Source organism: Apodemus sylvaticus, chromosome 22 (assembly GCF_947179515.1).
Source record: "Apodemus sylvaticus chromosome 22, mApoSyl1.1, whole genome shotgun sequence".
In the NCBI taxonomy this organism is placed as follows: domain Eukaryota; kingdom Metazoa; phylum Chordata; class Mammalia; order Rodentia; family Muridae; genus Apodemus; species Apodemus sylvaticus.
The window spans coordinates 32,747,447-32,767,856 of record NC_067493.1 but is presented as its reverse complement, the minus strand read 5'-3'; the positions used below and the strand labels follow the sequence as shown (position 1 = coordinate 32,767,856).

Here is a 20,410-nt window from a genome sequence, read left to right as displayed (position 1 = left end):
CACTACTGACTAAAAGATACTACAGGCAAACCAATCAACAAAAAACCGAGAGACTGAGGGACAAGATGGCAGCAGGGAAAATCAACAAAGCTCCACTACATGGAATACACAGATCTGCAGAGGGATAGCAATCCAATAAAATGAAAGAAAACCAGACAGGAGCTAGAGAGCTGCCCTAACAGTTATGAGGATCTGAACTAGATTACCAGCACACATACATCCAGGGCTTGCAAGTGCCTGTAACTTCAGTTCCAAGGGATCAGACACCCTCTCCCGACCCCTGTGAGCACCCACATAGATATGTGGAGCACACACATTCATTCAGGCACATACACACACAAATATAATATAAATATTAATTAATTAATATAATATAATTAAAATTGTTTTTAAAAAGTCAACAGGTTTCAAAACGAGTGCACACAAGCCTAACCCCAGTACTCAGAAGGCAGAGTGGCTAGATCTCTGAGTGCCAGGTCAGTCTAGTCAACCCAGAAGTTGGCCAGACAGAACTTTGACCACACAGATCCTATCTCAAAAATAAAATAAAATAAAATAAAATAGGACAGAACTTATTACCAAAAAGGAAATCCATAGCTAACAAGCATAGACTGAGGTTTATCATAAGTATGAGCAGGAGAAATCACTAACTGCTAAAAACATCCAAGTGTCAACAAGTGAATACTCAACAAATAAATGCTTGTACAAAATACTCCAAGGAAAGAATGGAGAGACAAGACACCCTCATTCACAAGTAAAGGGCGCCCTCGGGGGCAATCCAGGACTCTCCAGGGGATACATGCAGCTCTGTTGGTAGAGCACTTGCTTAGCACACATAAAGCCTCGCTCAGGTCACCCCAAAGAGAAGACAAAACAAAATAAAACACCAGCATGTAGCAAACACCTAAAATCCCAGTACTTGTTAAAGGCTGCAGCAGGATTATGAGTTCAAAGGCCAGCCTGGGCTACATACAAAACCAAAGCAAAAGGAAAAGTTGTAAAAAATGAAAGCACTGAGGGCAGACTAACAAGGCAGGTGGAGGAAACAAAAACAGCAGAGAGCACACAGAACACCCTGGGGTAAGCAGCAGACAGGGACTGGGTTTTTCATGCCTACCTGCAAAGACAGAAACAGTAAGGATCGTTAACATAATAAAGATGTTCCTGAACTTTCCGAATTTCGTGGAACTGAGTTGCTAAAGGCCATGATTTCTGTCCCTGCGTAAGTTAAGGTGAAAGACTAAGAGCCACAGGCACACATTCCCACCAGGAAGAGCCTTGGTAGTTCACTCTAACTTACAGAACCTGCCAATTTCATTCACAATTTACACCAGCATCTAATTATACTGAACTGAATATTAACTGTTCTAATTGCTTAATGTTTTATTGGCTGGAGCTAAAGTATGGAAGGACAGCTGGCATGGCAAATGGGATTCTGTTTGCCATTAGAAAAGAGAGCTGGGGGCACATGTCTCTCCCATACTCACATCTGCCACCCTGAGGACCAGCATGTCTCCAGGGCACTTCTCTGGGTCCACGCCAAGCCAAGGCCACCAGGAAAATCCTCCCAGGAGTTGGATTTTAATTATGACATCTTGTTTCAGAGTGCTTTTTCCAGCCAGACACAGTGGCACACACTGTAATACCAGCACTCCAGAGACAGAAGCAAGAGGACTGTAGCTAGTTCAAGGCCAGCCTGATCCCATAATGAGACCTATCTCAAAAAACAACACAAAGCTGTGTTAGTGCACACTTATACCCCAGCACTTGCAAGGCAGAGGCAGGAGGATTGCTGAAAGCTCAAAACCAATCTGGTCTATGTATCAAGTTCTCTAGATAGGGAGATCCTGTCTCAAAACAAAGCAAAACAAAATCAAAACAAAAACAAATAACACATTTTCCCAGGGATTAGGGTTTTAGTTCAGTAGTACAGCACTTGCATGCAAGGACTTCAGCTTCAAGAAAGTACCAGACATGGTGGCACATGACTTTAACCCCAACAGTCAGGAGGCAGAAACAGGTGGGTTTCCAAGAGTTTGAGGCCAGTCTGGTCTCCATAGCAAGCTCTACACCAGTCAGGGATATATTGATACCCTATTTCAATTTAAAAAAAAAAAAAAAAAAGGATGAATTCTTTTCCAACAGCAGGAATGGTGAGGAAATGTTTTCTCCCACCACAGGTGAGTACAGAGGTAGCTTATTCAGTTCCTCAGAGCCACCAAGGACACAAGCACCTCTCACTGTCCTACTCTATGACTGTCATTCTGGCTTGAAGCTCCTAAGATGATAGTGGCGTATCTGGGAAGCCTTTTCTCACAGAGGCAAATGGAAGGCAGAGAGCGACTCTACCCCAGAGCGCCTTGCTGGTTATCTATGAAAACCAGAGTGCACTAGAGCCTTGGCTCTAGAAGGTGATGGGGGTACGGATTACAGGGGTATCCATGATGGTGTGCAAGGCAGGTGTGCAAAACTGGAGAAATGTACTCTCATCCCAAATTGTTCCCCAGCTGTTTCCACACAATCAACTTGCCAGCAGTAGCAGCTGGTGTTGGAAGGGTGGGGGAGTTGCGGGAGCAGACCAAGAGGGTTATAAGGAGGAAAACCAGGCCAGGATAGAAGAACAAAGAGCAGGCCAGGTGTTAAAATATGCACTGTGGAAAGAAGAGTCACCTAAGATGCCCCAAAGCCACAGACTCAGGCTAAAGACGGCACTGGAGACTTTGACAATTCTACTAAAAGTCTACCTAAGAAACAAATGTAAGCATTCACACTTGTGCACAGGGGCTAGGGAGAGAGGTCAGGAAAGTGTTTGTGGTGCAGGTGTGAGGACCTGAGTTCAACCCCAGCACCAAAGTAAAAGCTGGCAAGGAGGCACTAAGCTCTAACCTCCCAGGTGGGGAGGTGGGGAGGTGGGGAGGTGGGGAGGTGAGGAGGTGGGGAGGTGGGGAGGTGGGGAGGTGGGGAGGTGGAGGAGAGGAATCCCTGGGGCTCATTGGCCAGCAGTCTAGCCACACCTGTAGTCCCAGTACTTAAGGTAGAGGCAAGAGAATCTCCAGGTGACCTTCGATTACATTGTGAGTTTGAGATAAGGCCAGTACCTAGGCCAACTCAACAGGGCAGAAAAAAGAAACATTTCTTCAAACCATCTTTCCAAAAGATATGTTTGTTTCTTTTAACAATTCTCAGAACACTTTCTAAATTGTCTGTGTTAACTTTTACAGTGATGGGGATGAAAACTCAGGGCCTCTTACATGTTATAAGAACTTCCCCCAGCTCAAGGTAACATTTTCAAAGTGGTTGCGCATCCATTATGTGTGCAAGTTCCACTCTCTCCTCAATAGCCCAACCGGTGTAATGCATCCAGGCTAATAGACGGGCCTAACTGAAACTTCTGATTCGGCCAGAGTCTGGAGATGCAGGGTTCTTTCATGTGCACAGGGCCCACCGCAGGACACTGGGCTGCGGAAACACTGCCTGCCTAATGCAGCCTTAAAGAATCTTCTAATGTCCTAAGCCCCTGAGCAGGAAGCAACTCTCAAACACAACACCAGGCACCCAGGGCCACCGAGGTGCTGTGTGTACAATCTACATCAGACACTTCCAGGAAGATGCTGGTGGCAGAGTCATTCATCAAGCAGGCAGCTGAACAAGGAGAGACTGCTGGGTCTCCACAAACACAGCATGCCCCCGGGGACAATTCTGCACCTCCTATCAGAGGGACAGGTCAAATGCATAGCTATAGCAGGGAGAGTCAATTGATGTGAAGGGACCCTTAGCAAGAAAGAGACCCTCACATAAAGCAGAACCTTTCAAAAGGGCAGGGTTTTTTCTTGTTTTTGCTTTTAAGACAGGGTCTCATGTAGCACAGGCTGGCTTCACAGTCACTATATAATCACAAATGACCTTGAACTTCTGATCGTTATCTCCCCAGAGCAGGGTTTCCAGGCACACACCATCACCTGCTTTTATGTGATGCTGGGGATAGAACCAAGAGCTTTGTGAGCTGGAGGCAATATAACTCAAGCCATGAGCTCCATCTCCAGACAGCAAAGGGGGTTTTCTAAAGTCCGCAAACTCAGAGCTGTGTTGTAGGGTCTAACAGTTCTGTTTCTATACCCTAAGGCCTGCACCTTGTCTCCTGCAAATGGTACCACAGGGACATTTTTACACTTGACTTCTGTCTTCTTTCCCTCCTGCCAAGGAAACTCTCATGCAGTCTCCTCCTCCTTTAGGTGCCTTCCCAAGGCTGGAATCTTCAAGTGCTTTTGCATGTACCCGCCCTTATTCTCCAAGCAAACAGAATCCCTTACATGGCCTTAGCTTCCTGGGTCACCCTGCCACTTGTTTTCAGAGCGATAGTCCTTTATATCAACCTCATCCTAAAACAGCCTTTCCCTTCAGGGCCTGTCATAACCCCCCCTCTCTGAATGCCCACCAGTGGAGCTATCCCAAGGAAGGGCCCAAGAAGCCATAGGCAGCCAGGCAGCCCTGGTGCCACTGCTGCAATGCCTGCCGGCAAGTGTCTGTCCTGATACCTAGCAGACACAAACCCCCCACCAGTGCGTACCTGACTTGCCACCAGGTATCATTATAATTAGTCACTGTAATTGAAGCTGAACACAATTAATTACATAATTTTTGAAGTGTTCAAGTTTAATTCCATTAGAATTACATCATGAAACCAGGGAATTACACAGGATTACCAACAAAAAGCAAATAGAAATGAATGAAAGAAACTCCAGGCTGACTCCCCGCATGCCTGACTCATAGCCAAGGCTGAAGCAAAACCCATCACCACACCTGTTTTAAATCAGCCTGTGGCAGCCAGCCAGTTGGGGATCATTAAGGACCCATCTCTGAAAGAACTCATAGCCTGCACCCAAACTGTGGACACAGGCTTGCTGGATACTCAGAGTCAGTGTGACGCTGAAGACCACTCCCTGTGAGGGAAGGTGGTGTCTCTCACAGATGCCATTCCCCACCTTGGTTTTTTAGGTCCAAATGGCATCCTAGTAAAAAGCCACTCATCTGTCCCATTTGTCATGGCCTCTCCCAAAATGGAAAATTTGGGTACATTCAGTCTGGGATGAGCCCTGGCCTGGCCCTCCCTGTTATCTCCTGGGGAGTATGGCATCACCACACACAACCTCCCAGTTCAATTCCTTGCTGCCCATCTAGTCTTGCTGTAGTCCATTCTTCATATGGAGCTTCCGGAAGAATATTTTGCAATGCAAATCTAAGCCTTCAATTATCCATCTTCAATTAAGAAATCGGTTATTTCTCCAGGTCTTAGAAAACAGAATGCCTTCAAGGGGCTGTGCTACAGGCCCTGCTCCCTTTGTCCCTAGAGCCCTAGGTGCCCACATGCTGGCGCTCAGTTCTTCACCTGGTTCCTGTCTCTGCGGTTGGAGAAAGAGGCAAGGCCCATTTTTTCCGAAGCACCCACCCCTCAGCCTGGTACACAGGGATACTCTGCCTTGAGATCTCTCCCCAGTGAAATCTCCCCAGAGGGTTATTTCATGCTGAAAAAGATCTAAGGCAGCCAGGCACCATGAGACACACTCTAGAAGTAAGCAGGGAGTTTCACAGATGGATCAATTGGAAAAGTGCTCACTGTCCAAGCATGAGCCCCAAGTCTGAGCCCCAGACCCCAAATAAAAAGCCAGGTGAGTGAGGCACACCTATAATCCCAGTGCTGGAGAGATGAAGACAGAAGGAACCCTGAGGCTCACTGACCAGCCAGTCTGCTTGGTGAGTCCCAGTCAGTGAGAGACCCTGTCTCAGAAACCAAGGTGTTGGATGACCGTGGAAACCGTGGTGACACACACCTTTAATCCCAAGCACTCTGGGGGGGCGGGGGGCTTGAACCTCTGAGTTTGAGGCTAGCCTGGTCTACAGAGTGAGTTCAAGGACAACCAGAACTATACAGAGAAACTCATCTCAAAAAAACAAAAACAAAAACAAACAACAAACAAAAGGTGTATATCTAAGAAATGATAGCCAAGGCTGTAATTTGGTCTCCATGGGTAGCTGCACATATGTGCATACACATTTGCACACATTTGAGCGTGCGCGCGCACGCGCGCGCGCGCACACACACACAGGGGGACACACAGAGCAGGGACAGCCCAAGTAACCTGTGGAAAATACAAGTTGATCCAGAAACAAAATGAATTATTTCACTTAAACACACTATGTTATTTCTAAAGCCAACACACATTTTTACATATTTTCTCTTTATTTTTTGTTATACTTTTTTTCTTTAACTTAATCATTTCATAACAAACCATTGTCATCCCCAACTCCCAAGGTCTGCAAGATGGATGAGCAGGTAAAGGTACTTGCTGCCGAGTATGACAACCACAGTTTAATTCCTGGACCCAAATAGCAAAACAAAAGAACTTCCAAAAGTTGTCCTCTTAACTCTATATATGTTATGCCTTGTGTACTCTCCTATACACATGTACACACAAAAGAACCAAGCATAAATAATGCCAAGTATATCAGGCATGCAATGTTGTATAATTTTCTGAATCCAGTCATCCAAAAACTCAGTTCCCAATAATAAATCACTGAGAAAAAATAAGATGTATAGAGTGTCGCTGTGACTAGGATGCTCTCAGAAAGTCATTGAATACCCACAAAGGACATCATCCCTTCCTGCAAACTAAAAACAGACCCCCTGAAGAGGTGCTGTCCTGAGGATATTGGAGGATTTGAGTGGCAGGTACTAAATCAGCTTGACTTCCAGGTCTGGGAAAGAGGTGGCCCTGGCCAGCACAAGGTTAAACACTCACAGTACAAATAGCAACTCCCTTCCCAGCACCTAGATGCTCTGAAGTGAAGATCTCTCCCAAAACTCATCCAACATAGCTGTGTGTGCACGTTATATGCAGATACATTTGGATGAGGACAAGGGGCGGGTGAGTTAAAAAAGAGGGCTTCTTTCAGGCAGACCGTCTGATGAGGTCTGCATGCAAGAGTGCAGGATAGTGTTTTCTTCCTGCTAACAAGGAAGCAGAGAATGTATGAAGGCTAGGAAGGTCACAGCAACAATAAGTCTGCCTGAGGTTGGGATTTGAGTCTCAGGCCAAGGCAAGCCAGGTTTCACAGAGCACTCCCATGGGGCAACCCAACCAGGACCACTGCACTCTCCTGCTACTCGGTAAACCAGACAATGAAGAACTCTTCTCAGGAAGACCACAGGAGGACCCAAGAGTTGCTCTCCCTACACAGTGCAGTTTGTACATCCTCCACGGAGCTGTGTATAGATACCATGGAATAAACCAAGGGCCTAGGCCATGACCCACTAGTGCCCAGTGCCCAGGAAACGAGGCCTGGCAGTGCAAAAAATAAACTCCCTGACCTATCACCAGCAGACATATGCTGGCTACAGTTTATAAAATCCAGCCTGTGAGCATCCTGTCCCTTTCCTTCTCATTCCTGTCACCTGACATGGGAGCCCCTAGATCCAGAGCTGGGAAAGTTAAAGTGAAGGGCACAGAGGTCTACCAAATTCAAGCTAAACTAAGGTCTGCAAGTAAAGAAATTTTACCCACTCCATCTCCAGCAAAAATAGACTGGTCTCTCTTATGGTCTCTATCTGTGTCTGTCTGTCTCTGTCTCTGTCTGTCTCTCTGTCTCTCTGTCTCTCTGTCTCTCTGTCTCTCTCTCTCTCTCTCATGTCCTCTCTCTCTTTCCCCCTCCCTCCATCCCTCTGTCCTTGGTACAGGGGATTGAACCCTGAGCCTCTCACATTCTAGGCAAACACTCTATGCTGAACTGTATTCCTAGCCCACAATTTTGCAGAATTCTTAAGAATTAATCAAAGTCCCCCAAAAAATCTACCATAGGCTCCAAACTCTGGGTCTGAATCCATCTCTGTCTACAGCACCAACCTTTAGCCCAGGCATCCCTCTTCCCTTTGCTGGCCCACTCCCTCCACTCTGCCCCTACAGCAGCAGTCCACACCCTCTGGACCACCCTGCTCCTCTCAGATCCCACCTGCTACCCTTGCTTCTACAGATCCATGCAAATGTTTGCTTGTCCAGCCAGACAATGATGTCACCAGCACAGAAATATCATAGGTAGAGCTTCCTTGGGGTAATGAAAGAACAGAGAAAGTGTGTACTATGAAGACCGCTGCTCTGAACCAGGGCTGGCTGAGGGCCAAGCCCACGAGAGCTTCTGGGCAATGGGCTGGTGCAAGCATTCCTCTGGCGCAGACACCCAGGCCTGAGCACTCTGGCTCCAGGCTTGCTCTGACATTGGCTGGGATATAACGAGATGGCAAGTGAAGGCAGCACCTCCCTCTCAGGCTGCACATACACTTGATAACAAATCTCCAGCATAAAACTGTTCTATCCAACTTCATTTTGTAAGTAGATTTTAGGGAGCTGAAGACATGGCTCCGTTCGTTGGTAGTGCATGAGGTCATGAGTTCCATCTCCAGCACAAGGGGGTAGGGGATGGGGAGACCTACATGGATTTGAGCCAACATGTACAAAAAAGGAAATTAATAAATAAGAATACAAATCAAACGCAGTCCTTCAGTAGGTTTCCAAGTATAGTCATTTTACTAGAACTGCCCTAACTTCCATAATATTAAGAACCAGATCTCAGTTGGAATGTAGTTCTATGGGAGTGTTAGCCTAGCATGGGCAAGGCCCAGGGTTCAATCCCCAGCACCGAAGGGGGAAAAAAATCAACTTTACATTCTAAAATTAACTACTTGAGTATCCCCAGCAGAGCATGGAAAGGCCAACCCCTGAAAGAGGCCACAGCCCTCAGGCAACACTTTCCAATTGTGCACAGCCCTAGGAGAGAGCATGGCAGATAGGATATGCAGAATCTAAAGTGGACAGCAGGTGCCACAGGGGTCAGGATGGCTGGATGCTGCCCCAGCAGCCATCAGATACATTGAAGGAGGAAGCTAGCACGGAGAAGAGAGCTCAGAGCCCCCCAGCCTATGACAACTGTTTCCTAGGAAGCCCCCACCCCACATATGGCCTTCCTTGCCCGTGCAGCCCCAGGCACACTGACAAAGGCTTCTCCTGGCTATTTGGTCTGCCTCCTCCCAGAGGGAGGCTGCCACTCCTCCACGCGGGAAGGAATGCATGCAGTCAGGCTGAAGCCTCAGATGGCTGTCCAGAGGGAGCTTCTCGGGGCAATGTCCAAAAACCAGCAAGATTCTGGCTTTGCTTCTGCAGAATGAAAGATTTGGATGCAGTGAAGACAGACATCTATCAGAAGTTCTGTCTGCCAGCCTGGGGAATGTGGTCTCCATTCCATGCCAGAGTAAGCTGCTGTGGGTGTTTATGGACAGGCGCAACATGACGAAATCAATGGTTTGAGAAGATTCATCTGGCAGCCATGGATTTCAACCTGCTTCAAATGGATAATTTTGAAACAAGCAAAGATTACAAACTTAGGTTGTGTATGTTAGAAAAGACAAGATTTCACCAGCAATAAACAACCCCCAAACAATGTATGCGTACACACACATACACACACACAAAGATTTCATTAAAGTATCATCAAACTATGGGATGACAACATAATTACATACCGACACGAAGCCATGGAAAACAACTGCAAACCACTTCTAACTCCCCGATAATGACCTTCAACCATAACTGGCAATATCCTTTCTTTCCCAATCCCACGTTGTGCTGACAAACCGTACATGCCGGGGTTGAAGACAATAGTGGACAAGGGTGAAAAAGAAAGGCAATTCCTTCCCTTAGAATGGCTAGCTTCAGGTGACCCTGTACCACTGTAGAATGGTAAGGCCAGATAAAGCACCTGGTCACCCCATGGGTCCCCTGTGCTCACTGCAAAGGCTGTGGTGAACCTCATCACCTGGAAGAGGCATCTAGCGGCAGCCAGGCTTCCTGTCTGACTCCAGGATTCCCACACTTGCCTACTGAGCAGAAACATGATCACAACTTGAACCTGTCTCCCACTTGGCTGGAAGATGTGAGAGCACGGGCTGTTGTGAAAGCAAGAAACTGAGGTAAAACTGAAATAGGCAAGCCACTGTGTAAGCGTCCTGACACATGAATGCAGGCTCCCAGGCCATGATTGCCAGATTTGATTTTCTGTTCCAAAGCCTTGCAGCTGTAACACAGAATGAATGTAACTACAGCTCTGTTCAGAGTTTCACCTCTGTGTGCTGGGATACATAGTTTTGTTTTATTTTGTTACTGAAAAGGTCTGAGCACCCCGGCTGCTCTTGGTGAAGGCAGTCCAGAGCAATGTAAGGTGGAATCACAGCAGTTAGGTTCTAGGCCAACCAGCACGGGAAACAGAAAGAACAGAGCACAGCCTGGAGTGGAGGGACTCCCCTGTAATCACAGCTTGGGGGGAGAAACAAGAATAGCAAGTGTTCAAAGGCATTCTTGGCTACACAGCCAGTTCCAGGCCAGCCTGAAATCCTGTCTCAAGACATAAAATGGCTGGTTATGACGGAACACCCTGGTGGGATATGTTGAAGAAGCTGAGATAGGAGGATTAAAACATTAAAAAAAGGGGGGAAAAAGGATACAATAGATTTGGCCAGCAAGACAGCTTAATAGGTGAAAAGCACTTGTCACACAAGCCTGAAGGCCTGAGTTTGATCCCTAGTACACCAGTTAAAAGAGAAAACTGACACCAGAAAGTTGTCCTCTAACCTACACGCATGTGCGCGCACAAACATGCACACACACTCACATGCATACACACTTTATACAGTTAATAATAAAACAATTTTTAAAACAAAAATTTTTAAATGTATTTGTTTCACCAGTATCTGTCCAGCCTTATGAAATGATGCAAGAAAATGGTGATCAGAGCAAAAGAATGTGGCCATCTCCAAGGGGGAAAAAAAAATCCTTTCCAAATCTCAATTAAAAGAAAAAAGTTGTTGTGTTGTAATGTCCAATCTCCTTAAGTAGTAATTTAAATTTTCATTTACATCTTATCTTACAAAAATCTCAAAATAAGGAAGAACCATAAATACTTAGTCTTAAAAAAAAAAGTTGTCATAACACTGAAGATGACGGGCCTGGCAGGGCAGGAGCAGAGCAAAAATTGACAGGCAAAGGTGACAGAGCTTGGGGCTGCCTTGGGAAGGCTAAAGGTGGCTCCACAGTAGCCCTTCCTTACCCATCAGCCCCCAGGCCTTGCTGAGGTTTGCAGCTCCCAGCTCTTGAAAAACAAGTTTGCCTTCCAGGCCCAAAAGATGGTTCAGACAAAAAAGGCACATACCACTGCCTGACCTCCTGAGTCCCATCCCTGCGAACCTCATGGCGGAGGAAGGGGACCTCGCTCCCAAGTTGTCCTCTAGCCTTACTCTTACTACATGCACAACAAATAAACGTAACTTTAAAATAACACCTTGCAGCGGGGTTGGCACACACCTGTAATCCCAGCACTTGGGAGGCAAAGGCAGGCGGATTTCTGAGTTTGAGGCCAGCCTGGTCTACAGAGTGAGTTCCAGGACAGCCAGGGCTACACAGAGAAACCCTGTCTCGAAGAAGGAAAAAAAAAAATAAACCTTGCATTCTGTGATTTTTACTAACTTGGAAAACAAAGCGCTCTCTCTCTCTCTCTCTCTCTCTCTCTCTCTCTCTCTCTCTCTGTGTGTGTGTGTGTGTGTGTGTGTGTGTGTGTGTGTGGTGTATGTTGTATGAACACCTATGTGTGCAAGCACTCAATGCTTCCTCTCTCCCGCTCCAGCTTATTTTTGAGACAGGTCTCAGTGAACTTGAAGCCCATCTTTTGGCTGGGCTCATGAGGAAACTCTGGGGATCAGCCTGTCTCCTCCCATAATCTGGAGTTAGTTCCAGGTGTGCCCCCCACGCCCTCCCTGTTTCTGTGCCTGCTCCTGTTGCCTTCACAGCAGGGCTCTCACTCACAGAGCCATCTCCCCAGCCCCTTTTACTTTTTACTTTCATCAAATCGTTTTTTAACAGAGTAAACATGGCAATAAACCAGCGTACTCAGAGGTCCAAGAGAACAATCTAGTAATAGCACTTAAAATGAGTTCACATGGTTTTGAATCTTTAAAACATCAAATTACATTAGAAAACAAAAGTCACAATTTATTAGCAAGAAAGATCCAACTGAAAGAACACTACCTTGCTTACAGGAGGGCCGTGAAAGACGCTCTTGAGCTGTGGCTTTGGTATATGTTTTACTTTTTCAGTCAGGGCCTCACTTAGCCCAGGCTGTCCCCAAACTCTATGTATTCAAGGACGACTTCTGATCATCCCTCATCTACCTCCCCAGTATGGGGATTTCCGGGTGTGCAGCATGGTGTTGGGTGTGGCACCTAGAGCCTGGTGAGGTAGCAGGCACTCCACCAAAATGCACTACAGCCTAAAACCCGACTTTAGTTTATTCACAGATCTGAGAGCCTCTTCCACCTTAAAAAAATAAAAGCTGTCAACACCCAAATACATTTTAATGACAATACGAACAGTATTTTACTGCTCAGTTCTATAATGTTCGCTTAAGAAGATAGCTATTTTGTCCATTTGTTTCTCCCTTAACGAAACTCAAGATGCCTTGCAAGCAACCATAGGCAACTTCTTTACAATGTTAGCTGCACTTTCTTACTGAACAAGTACAACAGCTGCAGCGTCGCTCAAGGTGATGTGAAAAAGAACCAGCTACTTGTCAGTTCAGAGCTTAAGCTCCGGCAGTTTCCTCCAGCATTAACTGCATGAATCAAACACTTGAAAGCATCCTTGATTTCAAACCTGGGTGAATGGAGGCAGCCTGGGTTGCAGACTCGGGTGTCTTAGAAAGATGTGGCCTGCCTTCCCCGCTCTGCGTCCGAGGATGCTTTAATGGAAGGAAGCAGGATGGAGTCAGAGCTACTCAAAGTGAATCTCCTGCTCGGCTATTGCTTCCTCGTTCTGCAGGGCGTCTTCCCAGGAGCCTTCGGTCTGATTACCCTTCCTCTCATAGAGACACCCTTCCTCTTATAGAGACACCCCCCCAACCCCAGTTCCCTTACCCCATTTCCAATGGCCCAAGGCTCTATTAAACACAAAACTCTTGCCAAATGCCTGTGGCATCCAACAGTAAGAGAAAAATCAGATGAAAATGAAGAAATTGGCATCTCTTATTTAATGTAACTTTTTTCAGTGCTGGGATAGAACTTTTTGATTCTCATAAGCTAGGCAATCGATCTGCCCGCCACCCACAGCCCTAAAAAAATCTTTTGTTTCTCTGTTTTTCAGAGCGGGTCTCACCGGAGCTCACCACTGGGCTGGCCACAAACTCTAAGATTCACCTACCTCTGGCAACCTGCCGAGTACCAGGATAAAAGGTGTGTGCACCACCATGCCAGGCATAGCCTTAAAACTTAAAGAGGTTTACGATGAACTAGACATTTCTCAAAAGCCGCGTTCACCCTCAGATTCTTTTTAACTGTATCATTTAATGTGAACAGTGTACCATAGCACTTTTTAGGCATTCTGGGTACAGCACCACAGAGGCCAATAACACAGGTTCAGTCAATCCCAATCCCTTTGGGCAAGGATATGCCCTTCCCTGCCAAACAATGCTTTGCTCACTAACTTTCTCAGAGCCCAGGTCGAAAAAGAGAGACAGAGCTAAGTACAGTGGTTCGAGTCTATAATGATAGCATTGGGAGGTGGGGACAAGGCAGGAGGATTGCTGCATGTTTGAGGTCAGCTTGCTCTATAGAGATCCTAACAATAAATTAATAAATAATTTAAAAAGTGCAACTAAGGAAAGCCAAAACATGACCAAGACCAACAACTCCAGATGATCCTTAGAAAAATCCAGTAACTACAGACACAGGAAGACCTGACTTGGAACAGATAGAAAGTCAAGGCCACAAGGGGCTTTCAAGGAGCAAACCCTCGAAAACTGAAATGGAAAACTCTGAATGTTCTCAGGGAACTATGGCTTTGGGATGTTAGTGAAATGCATCCCACACCAAGTTCACATTCTTAAGGTTTTCAGTGAAAGAGTCCATCATTAGGGGAGGATCTTTAGGCTCTCAGTGAAAGAGTCCATGATTAGGGGAGGATCTTTAGGTTTTCAAAGGAACTTGTCACTGAACATCAGGCTATCATAAAATGTAAACGTATTCTCCCATTAAAAAAAAAAACAAAAGGAGTGAGCATATATGCCTTCTTTAACCCCAGCACTCATTAAGGTAAGGCAGGCGTTATCTCCGAGTTTGAGGCCAGCCTGGTCTAAGAGTTTCAGGACAGCCAAGGCTATGTAGGGACCCTGTCTCAGAAAAACAAAACAAAAACCAAAAACAAAACAAAATAAGAAAAAAAAAACATGATCAATTATAGCCTCTGAGATCCTTTTTCTCTCAGACATGACTTGGATGTCCAGGTGAAGAGTAATATGGGGCAAGGAGAGGCTGTGGCCTCTCTTCAAATATCACCAACAAAAACGAATAACCACCAGCAGTGTCCCTCCACTTGGCTGCGGTCAGACTCCTGTGCAAGAGTCCAAGAGTCCCACCTGTTTCCAATTAGATACCAGAATTGCCAGAGTGTTTAAACTACATTTGCTTGCTACTTACACAAAACAAGTCTTCCAGGTTTTTTTTGAATGGTTAAAATATGTTAAAATAAGATTAAGGGTCTGGCTTAAACAATCAGAGGCAGGGGAATTTCAATTGAAACCAAAACTATCTCTCTGCGGCAGCAATAACCCAGAGCTTCAGACAAAACAAACGGAGGAGGTAGACACATTTCTGCTGCTGACAATGACTAATAAAAATCAGACTTTCCTTGGGAAGGGCAACTATACTTTAAAGCTACGTATTAAATTTCAAATAAATTTAAAATGATTCCTATAGTCCCTTACAATCTGATATATCAGAATAACTTACTATAGTAGCTTTGACCAGGCATTTGTGATATGGCCCAGCAAGATACATGAAATTGTCATAAACTATAAAAGGAACCAAGTGTGAGAATGGAGTCTGTCTCTGAAAGGCTTTTCATATGATGGAATTTCTCCTAAAACAATATACACATTTTCCCCTACCCAATCTATCGTTCTTCGCCTTACTGTGGAATGGAGACACAGGATTCTACCTCTGGCCTTGTTGTCTCTGATCATCAATGGGAAGCCCCCACTTACTGGAAGGTCTTTCTTCTTAGACTACCAACTGAGAAGGACTTTTAAAACTTTTAAATGTCCTGGGCTCAGCGGGGTGGCCCAGACTTCAGGTCAGCTAGGGGGATCAAGAGAGAGTAATTCCTGGGTAGACAGAGCTGTTGTTCCCCTTTCCAACGTAGGCCTGTGCTGATGGAAGACAGCCCAAACAGCTTCCACACACCCAACCCCATCAAGAGCTACTGCATTTATTTTATCCTTGCACTGACTTGTGCCTTTCAAAAAAATAAAAATAAAAAAGGGTTTCACCACCCAGGCAAACGCTTTGAGCAACTGATAATAACCCTTCCCACACCCAGACTCTTAAGACACCTATATTAAAAAGAACCAAGGAAAGAAAAACCAGGAGTGCCCTGCATCATTTGTTCGTTCATTGTCCTATCAAAGGCACTAACTAAGCAGGATATTTTAATTGAAATGATATACTTATTACAAGAAGCAGTGTCAGGCTGCAGGAAACACATACACAAACACCAGGGTGAGCGATTCCAGAAGTGGAGGGGGAAAAGCAACCAGAAAATGGACTTGCACCAAAAACTGAGTTTGTTTTCTGACTTGAGGAGAGAACATTTTTGAAGTTCACTTTTGCAGAGGATTCTCAATAAAGAACAGGGAAAGCACTCGAAAGGGATACAGCCATGGGCAGGCCCCATCCCCCCCAACAGTCAGTCAGTGCTCCACTAATCCGAAAACAAGTTACAAGAGTTAAATATATGTCTTTTCAAACATGCATTTAAGAGATAAATTTATACAATGGTGTTTCTCTTTTTCAAAAAAAAAAAAAGTTGGTTTTTACAAGTCTGAGGCAGGATCAAAACTCGTTCAACTCGTCTTAGCAACACTAGGGCACTCTTAAATTTTTGCAGGACAAGCCTTGGTTGGGGATGAGAAGGGAAACAGGCCAGTTTTCAGAAACTTTTCAGGGGCAGACATCCACTTCAAGTTCCCAGGTTGTCTTAAGATCCAAGAAGCAGGGGAATAAGAACATGGTCCTCGAGGAGTACAGGGTCCTACTGCTTACCTAGCCCTAAGTCACTCCTGCTGAGACTCAGCAAGACCCACACTAAGTTCTCAGTGTAACCTAAAGAATACTCACCCAAAATCTCCAGCTCCCTGTTGGGGAGAAAGAACTGAGGAACCTCAACCAGAGACCAACTCAAAATCCCTGGACCCATCTGCAGATAAAGGAGCAGATAAAGCGGACTCAGCCTGCTCACTGAAACCACCTAAGGCTTCATCTACCAAAAGGCAACAGGCTCCGAAACAACAACAGAGCTTAAACTAAATGTTTTGTTTGTTGTTACTTTAAGATCAACATAAAGTTCATTCACATCAACCATAAGAGAAACTTTGAATGAAGCCATTTGCTTAAATGGCCTCAAGATCCCCAGGAAAGCTAATCCATGGGGGGGGGGGGAGGACACACTAATATACACCGAGTTCATAAAATCTAATAACTCTCAAAATCATTTTTTTGGTCTTCTTTGGGAATGTGTAATAAAAGAACTTTATTGATATTAAACTAGGATGTCACATGGGGGGGGTGAAAATTAAGGTTTCTTAAAATTCCACAACGGGTTTTACAGTAAGCACAGGAATTAAATTATGGTAAAAGGGAGCTATTTTTACTAAAATAGGGTAGACCAATTAATCAAAAAATGCCATCCGGCTGTGTTCATTACATCAGGAATCTAATTTACACAATAGACTATGGAGTAATCCATTTTAGTCAATAAATACTCAAACTTCTTTAAGCTTTAATCTTATCAGAAATACATATTTCACATAGTCTTCCTAGTTAAGAGAGAAACGGGAGGAAATTTCATAACGAGTATGAGTCTGCCTTATCGTCCTCACGTAGGCAAGAGCAGAAAAAGCAAGCACAGTTAAAAGTTGTTTCACTCCACTTATAGATGTTTTAATCCAATCGGCTTCGTTTCCTACAGGCCTACATGTGGCATTCGTTTGTTTCAGAGTCCTAAGGGTGCTGTGGGTTAATAAATATCACCAGTCCTCCGGGTTAGAAAAGTTCACTCAAGTTCATCTTCAAGCACACTTTAGAGTTGGGAGCAAAGGCGGTTCCCTAGAGATGTTATGGAACAACACACACACACACACACACACACACGCACACATGGCAAGGCAGCCTCTATGGACCACAAGACTGTCCCCTCTTTCCTTTCCGGTGTCCCCCAATGATCAAAGCTCTGAGGGCTAATTTGCCGCTCACCTTCAACTTGGCTCCAGCTACGCACAACATCCACCTGGCAGAATCCCGGGGCTGTCCAGGCGCCGAGAACGCGGAGCTAGCACTAGCAGGGAGGACCCCGAGGGCGAGCAGCTGGCTCCGATGAGGGGTGGCAGGCAGAATAGCATCCTCTGGGCACGCAGGCAGCTCCGCCGCGGATTGGGAAGCCCCGATACCATCCCCTCGAGGCGATGGGGAACCACAATCAGTCTCCTTACAGTCCAGTGGGGCCCCCGGGGCTTTGCTTTCGAGAACCGGGCTGGAGAAGGTAGCTTGGAGCGGACCTGCCGCGCGCTCCATAGCTCCTGGGGCCCTTTTGCAGAGAGGACAGAACACGCCCCTCGCAAAAAAGAGTGAGGGGCTGGAGTGATGCAAGCGACCGGTCACCGAGGGGGGAGCCCTGGAAGTCCCTGAGACACGCAGCTAAGTCTGTCTGCACCGATCGGTGACCCGGGGGGCGGGGGGAGCACCCCGAGACCGGGTCACGCAGCGGCCTGCGCTCGGTGGAAAGTTGCAGCCTTTCTCCTTCACCTTCTCCCTTCTCCGGGGCTGATCCCGCACTCTGCGCGACCCACCAGCGTCCCCCCCACACACACACCGCAAGCCAAGTTTGTCCCTTCCAAAGCTTCCCCCACAACCCCTTCCCGGGGAAGTCCCCGGGCGCAAAAAAGGGGGACAGATCCAGCTCCGCAGTCACTTTCACGCAGCACACACACAAAAGAGCGCGGGGCTTGCGGGTTGGCCCCGGGACGTAAACAAACGGGGTGGGGGAGGGACCCGCCACACGGGGTAGCCGGTCCCCTGGCCGGGTCAACACCGGTTGACAATCCCTTACGGGAGTAGTGGAAAAGAGGAATGGTGGCGGCTGGGCCCAAGGGGACCCGCTTGAGGAGCAGCCAGGAGCTCCAAGCTACCCGCCGTCTCCACGACAAGGGGCCACCCGCCAGCCTGGCCGTCGCCGCCGCCGCCGCCGCCAGCCGCCGGTGGCCGATCTGACCCTCCCCCGGAGCCGGCGGCACCACAGCGCCACCAGCTCCAGCTCCGCCGCGCCGGCGGGGCAGTGGCGGCGGCGGCGGTCCGCGACTCTCTCCTCCAGGAGACAGAGGAAAGAGAGAGAGAGAGAGAGAGAGAGAGACAGGCGCTTCACCCCCCACCAGCAACTCCCCACAAACTTTCCCCGGGAATACGCCGGGGCTGAGCCGGGGGGGAAAAGGAAGGACGTGACTGGCGCGAGGGCGACTAGCGTCCCGCAGCTCCCCTTCTTTGCAACCCCGCCACCCCTCCAGAGCCACCCCGTGGCGCGTCCCCCTCTTTAGCGCGCGCGAGTTCCCACTGAGCCCCTGGGGGGGGGGGGACCGCCGCTCCCCCCTCCTTTCCACCGGGGTCCCGCGACAACGACAGCGCGCGGGGTGGGCGACGGCAGCGGAGAGGACGAGGAGGATGAGGATGGCGATGATGGTGGGGAGGAAGACACCCTCCGGGGTTGAAGGGGGCAGACACCGGGGGGCAAAGATGTTGGTGGCGGCTGGCGGCTCCGGCGCCATCTTGGGCTGATCGATGAATTGAACAAAGAGGATCAATTTCTGATCAAGCCGAGTGATCAATGAGAGCCGGGGAGCCCGAGGGACTCGTCGCCGACTCGGCCCCGCTCTTCTCCCGGCACCCCCCTCCTGCTTTCCCCCGTCGCCTCAGCACCCCCGCCAGGGCCCTGGCAGCCCGGAGTGTCACCCTCCTTCCTGAGGGAGGCCGCGACCGCCCGCAGCCCTCACCCCCCGGGCGCGAGGCCGAGCGCCGAGAAGCCTGACCTGCAGCTGCTGTAAATCAAAGCGCTTCCAATATTGAAACATCGATCCCACATTGGCCGCCATCTTGAGACATATTGAGACGGAGTGAGAGGCTGATAGAGAGGGGGCTGGAGTTCAGGAGCCGCCAGGAGGCAGCAGGCGGGCGGGCGCCAAAACCCGGCCTGGAGCCGGCCGCCGCCTCAGCCACCGCGGACGCGGACTCCTTCCTCACGGCGCCGCCGCCGCCGCCGCCGCCGCCACCGCCTCAGCCATGGAGTCCGGAGCCTGAGGGAAACGCGGCGGCGGCGGCGGCGGCGGCCTTGACGCGCGCGCGCCGCGCTCTCTCTCCACAGCCCGAGCGCGGGCATCCGGGGCCCTCGCGACCCCTCACCCTTTTTCCCGCGCGCCCCGCCACAAGCCCCCCTCCCAGGCCGCACGGCGACCCTACGGCGGCCCGGCCTCGAGGGGGCGCTGCAGGGTCTCCTCCGGACCCTGCCGCTCACCTAAAGGGTGCTCTCCCCAACCCAACCCACCCCCCACCCCCGGAAAGGTCGCGGTCGCCGCTGCCCGTCGCTTTGGGATAAAGTCCCCCCAGCCCCCTGGCTCTGCGTGCGGACGGTGGGCTGCGCCGCGGCGGCGGGGTGCGGGCGCTGCGCTTCTTTGCACGATGCGCGCGGAGCGAGCAGAGCCCACCTGCAAAGCCGGCGGGCCCAGACCCCACCGGCCATCCCGCGCGCCCGGAGCGGCGGACGACCTCACTCCGCTCCCCTGTGCGCTCCATCGGGGGACCTCCAGACCACAGCGGTCGTGACCAGTGTTTCACATTCAAGGAAGTGCAATTGTGTCGTGAATTGTGTGGTGAAAGGGGAAGGGGGGGATTGACCACCCAGCCTTGGAGCCCGCGGCTGCGACCGCCGCGACTCCCTTTCACGTCCTACACTTTCAGTTGCAATCCCCAACTTGCACTGGGACGCGGCGAGTGGCGGCGGCCTCCCCACCCCTTCAGGGCCGCTCCGGCGTCGGCCAGAACTGGAGCAAGTCTTGGAGCACAGCTCGGTCCCCCAACCATGCTTCTGTGACACAACCCAAGAAACTTCCTCTGGGGTTCACACAGCTCCGCGTCTCTGTCTTTGCAGGCAGAAAGTTTGAGAGCGTGCAGTGCACTTGAAACGGAGCGCTCGCTGCTAAGTTTTGCGGGGGGAAAAAAATCGCT

General features: G+C 48.6%; 1 protein-coding gene across 6 annotated transcripts in view; it reads right to left on the bottom strand.

Annotated features, from left to right (window-relative positions):
- Positions 1 to 19,496, bottom strand: part of Cux1 (cut like homeobox 1) — a 317,075-nt gene extending 297,579 nt beyond the window's left edge. For 3 of the 6 annotated variants that reach the window (XM_052168215.1, XM_052168213.1, XM_052168216.1), the window contains exon 1: positions 19,219 to 19,495. In XM_052168215.1, coding sequence (XP_052024175.1) covers positions 19,219 to 19,281 — 63 coding nt within the window. In that variant the 5' untranslated portion in view covers positions 19,282 to 19,495. Of the gene's footprint in view, positions 1 to 19,218 lie in introns of all 6 variants that reach the window. The other 3 variants (XM_052168212.1, XM_052168218.1, XM_052168219.1) reach the window with 3 other exon arrangements.
- Positions 19,497 to 20,410: the final 914 nt, after the last annotated feature.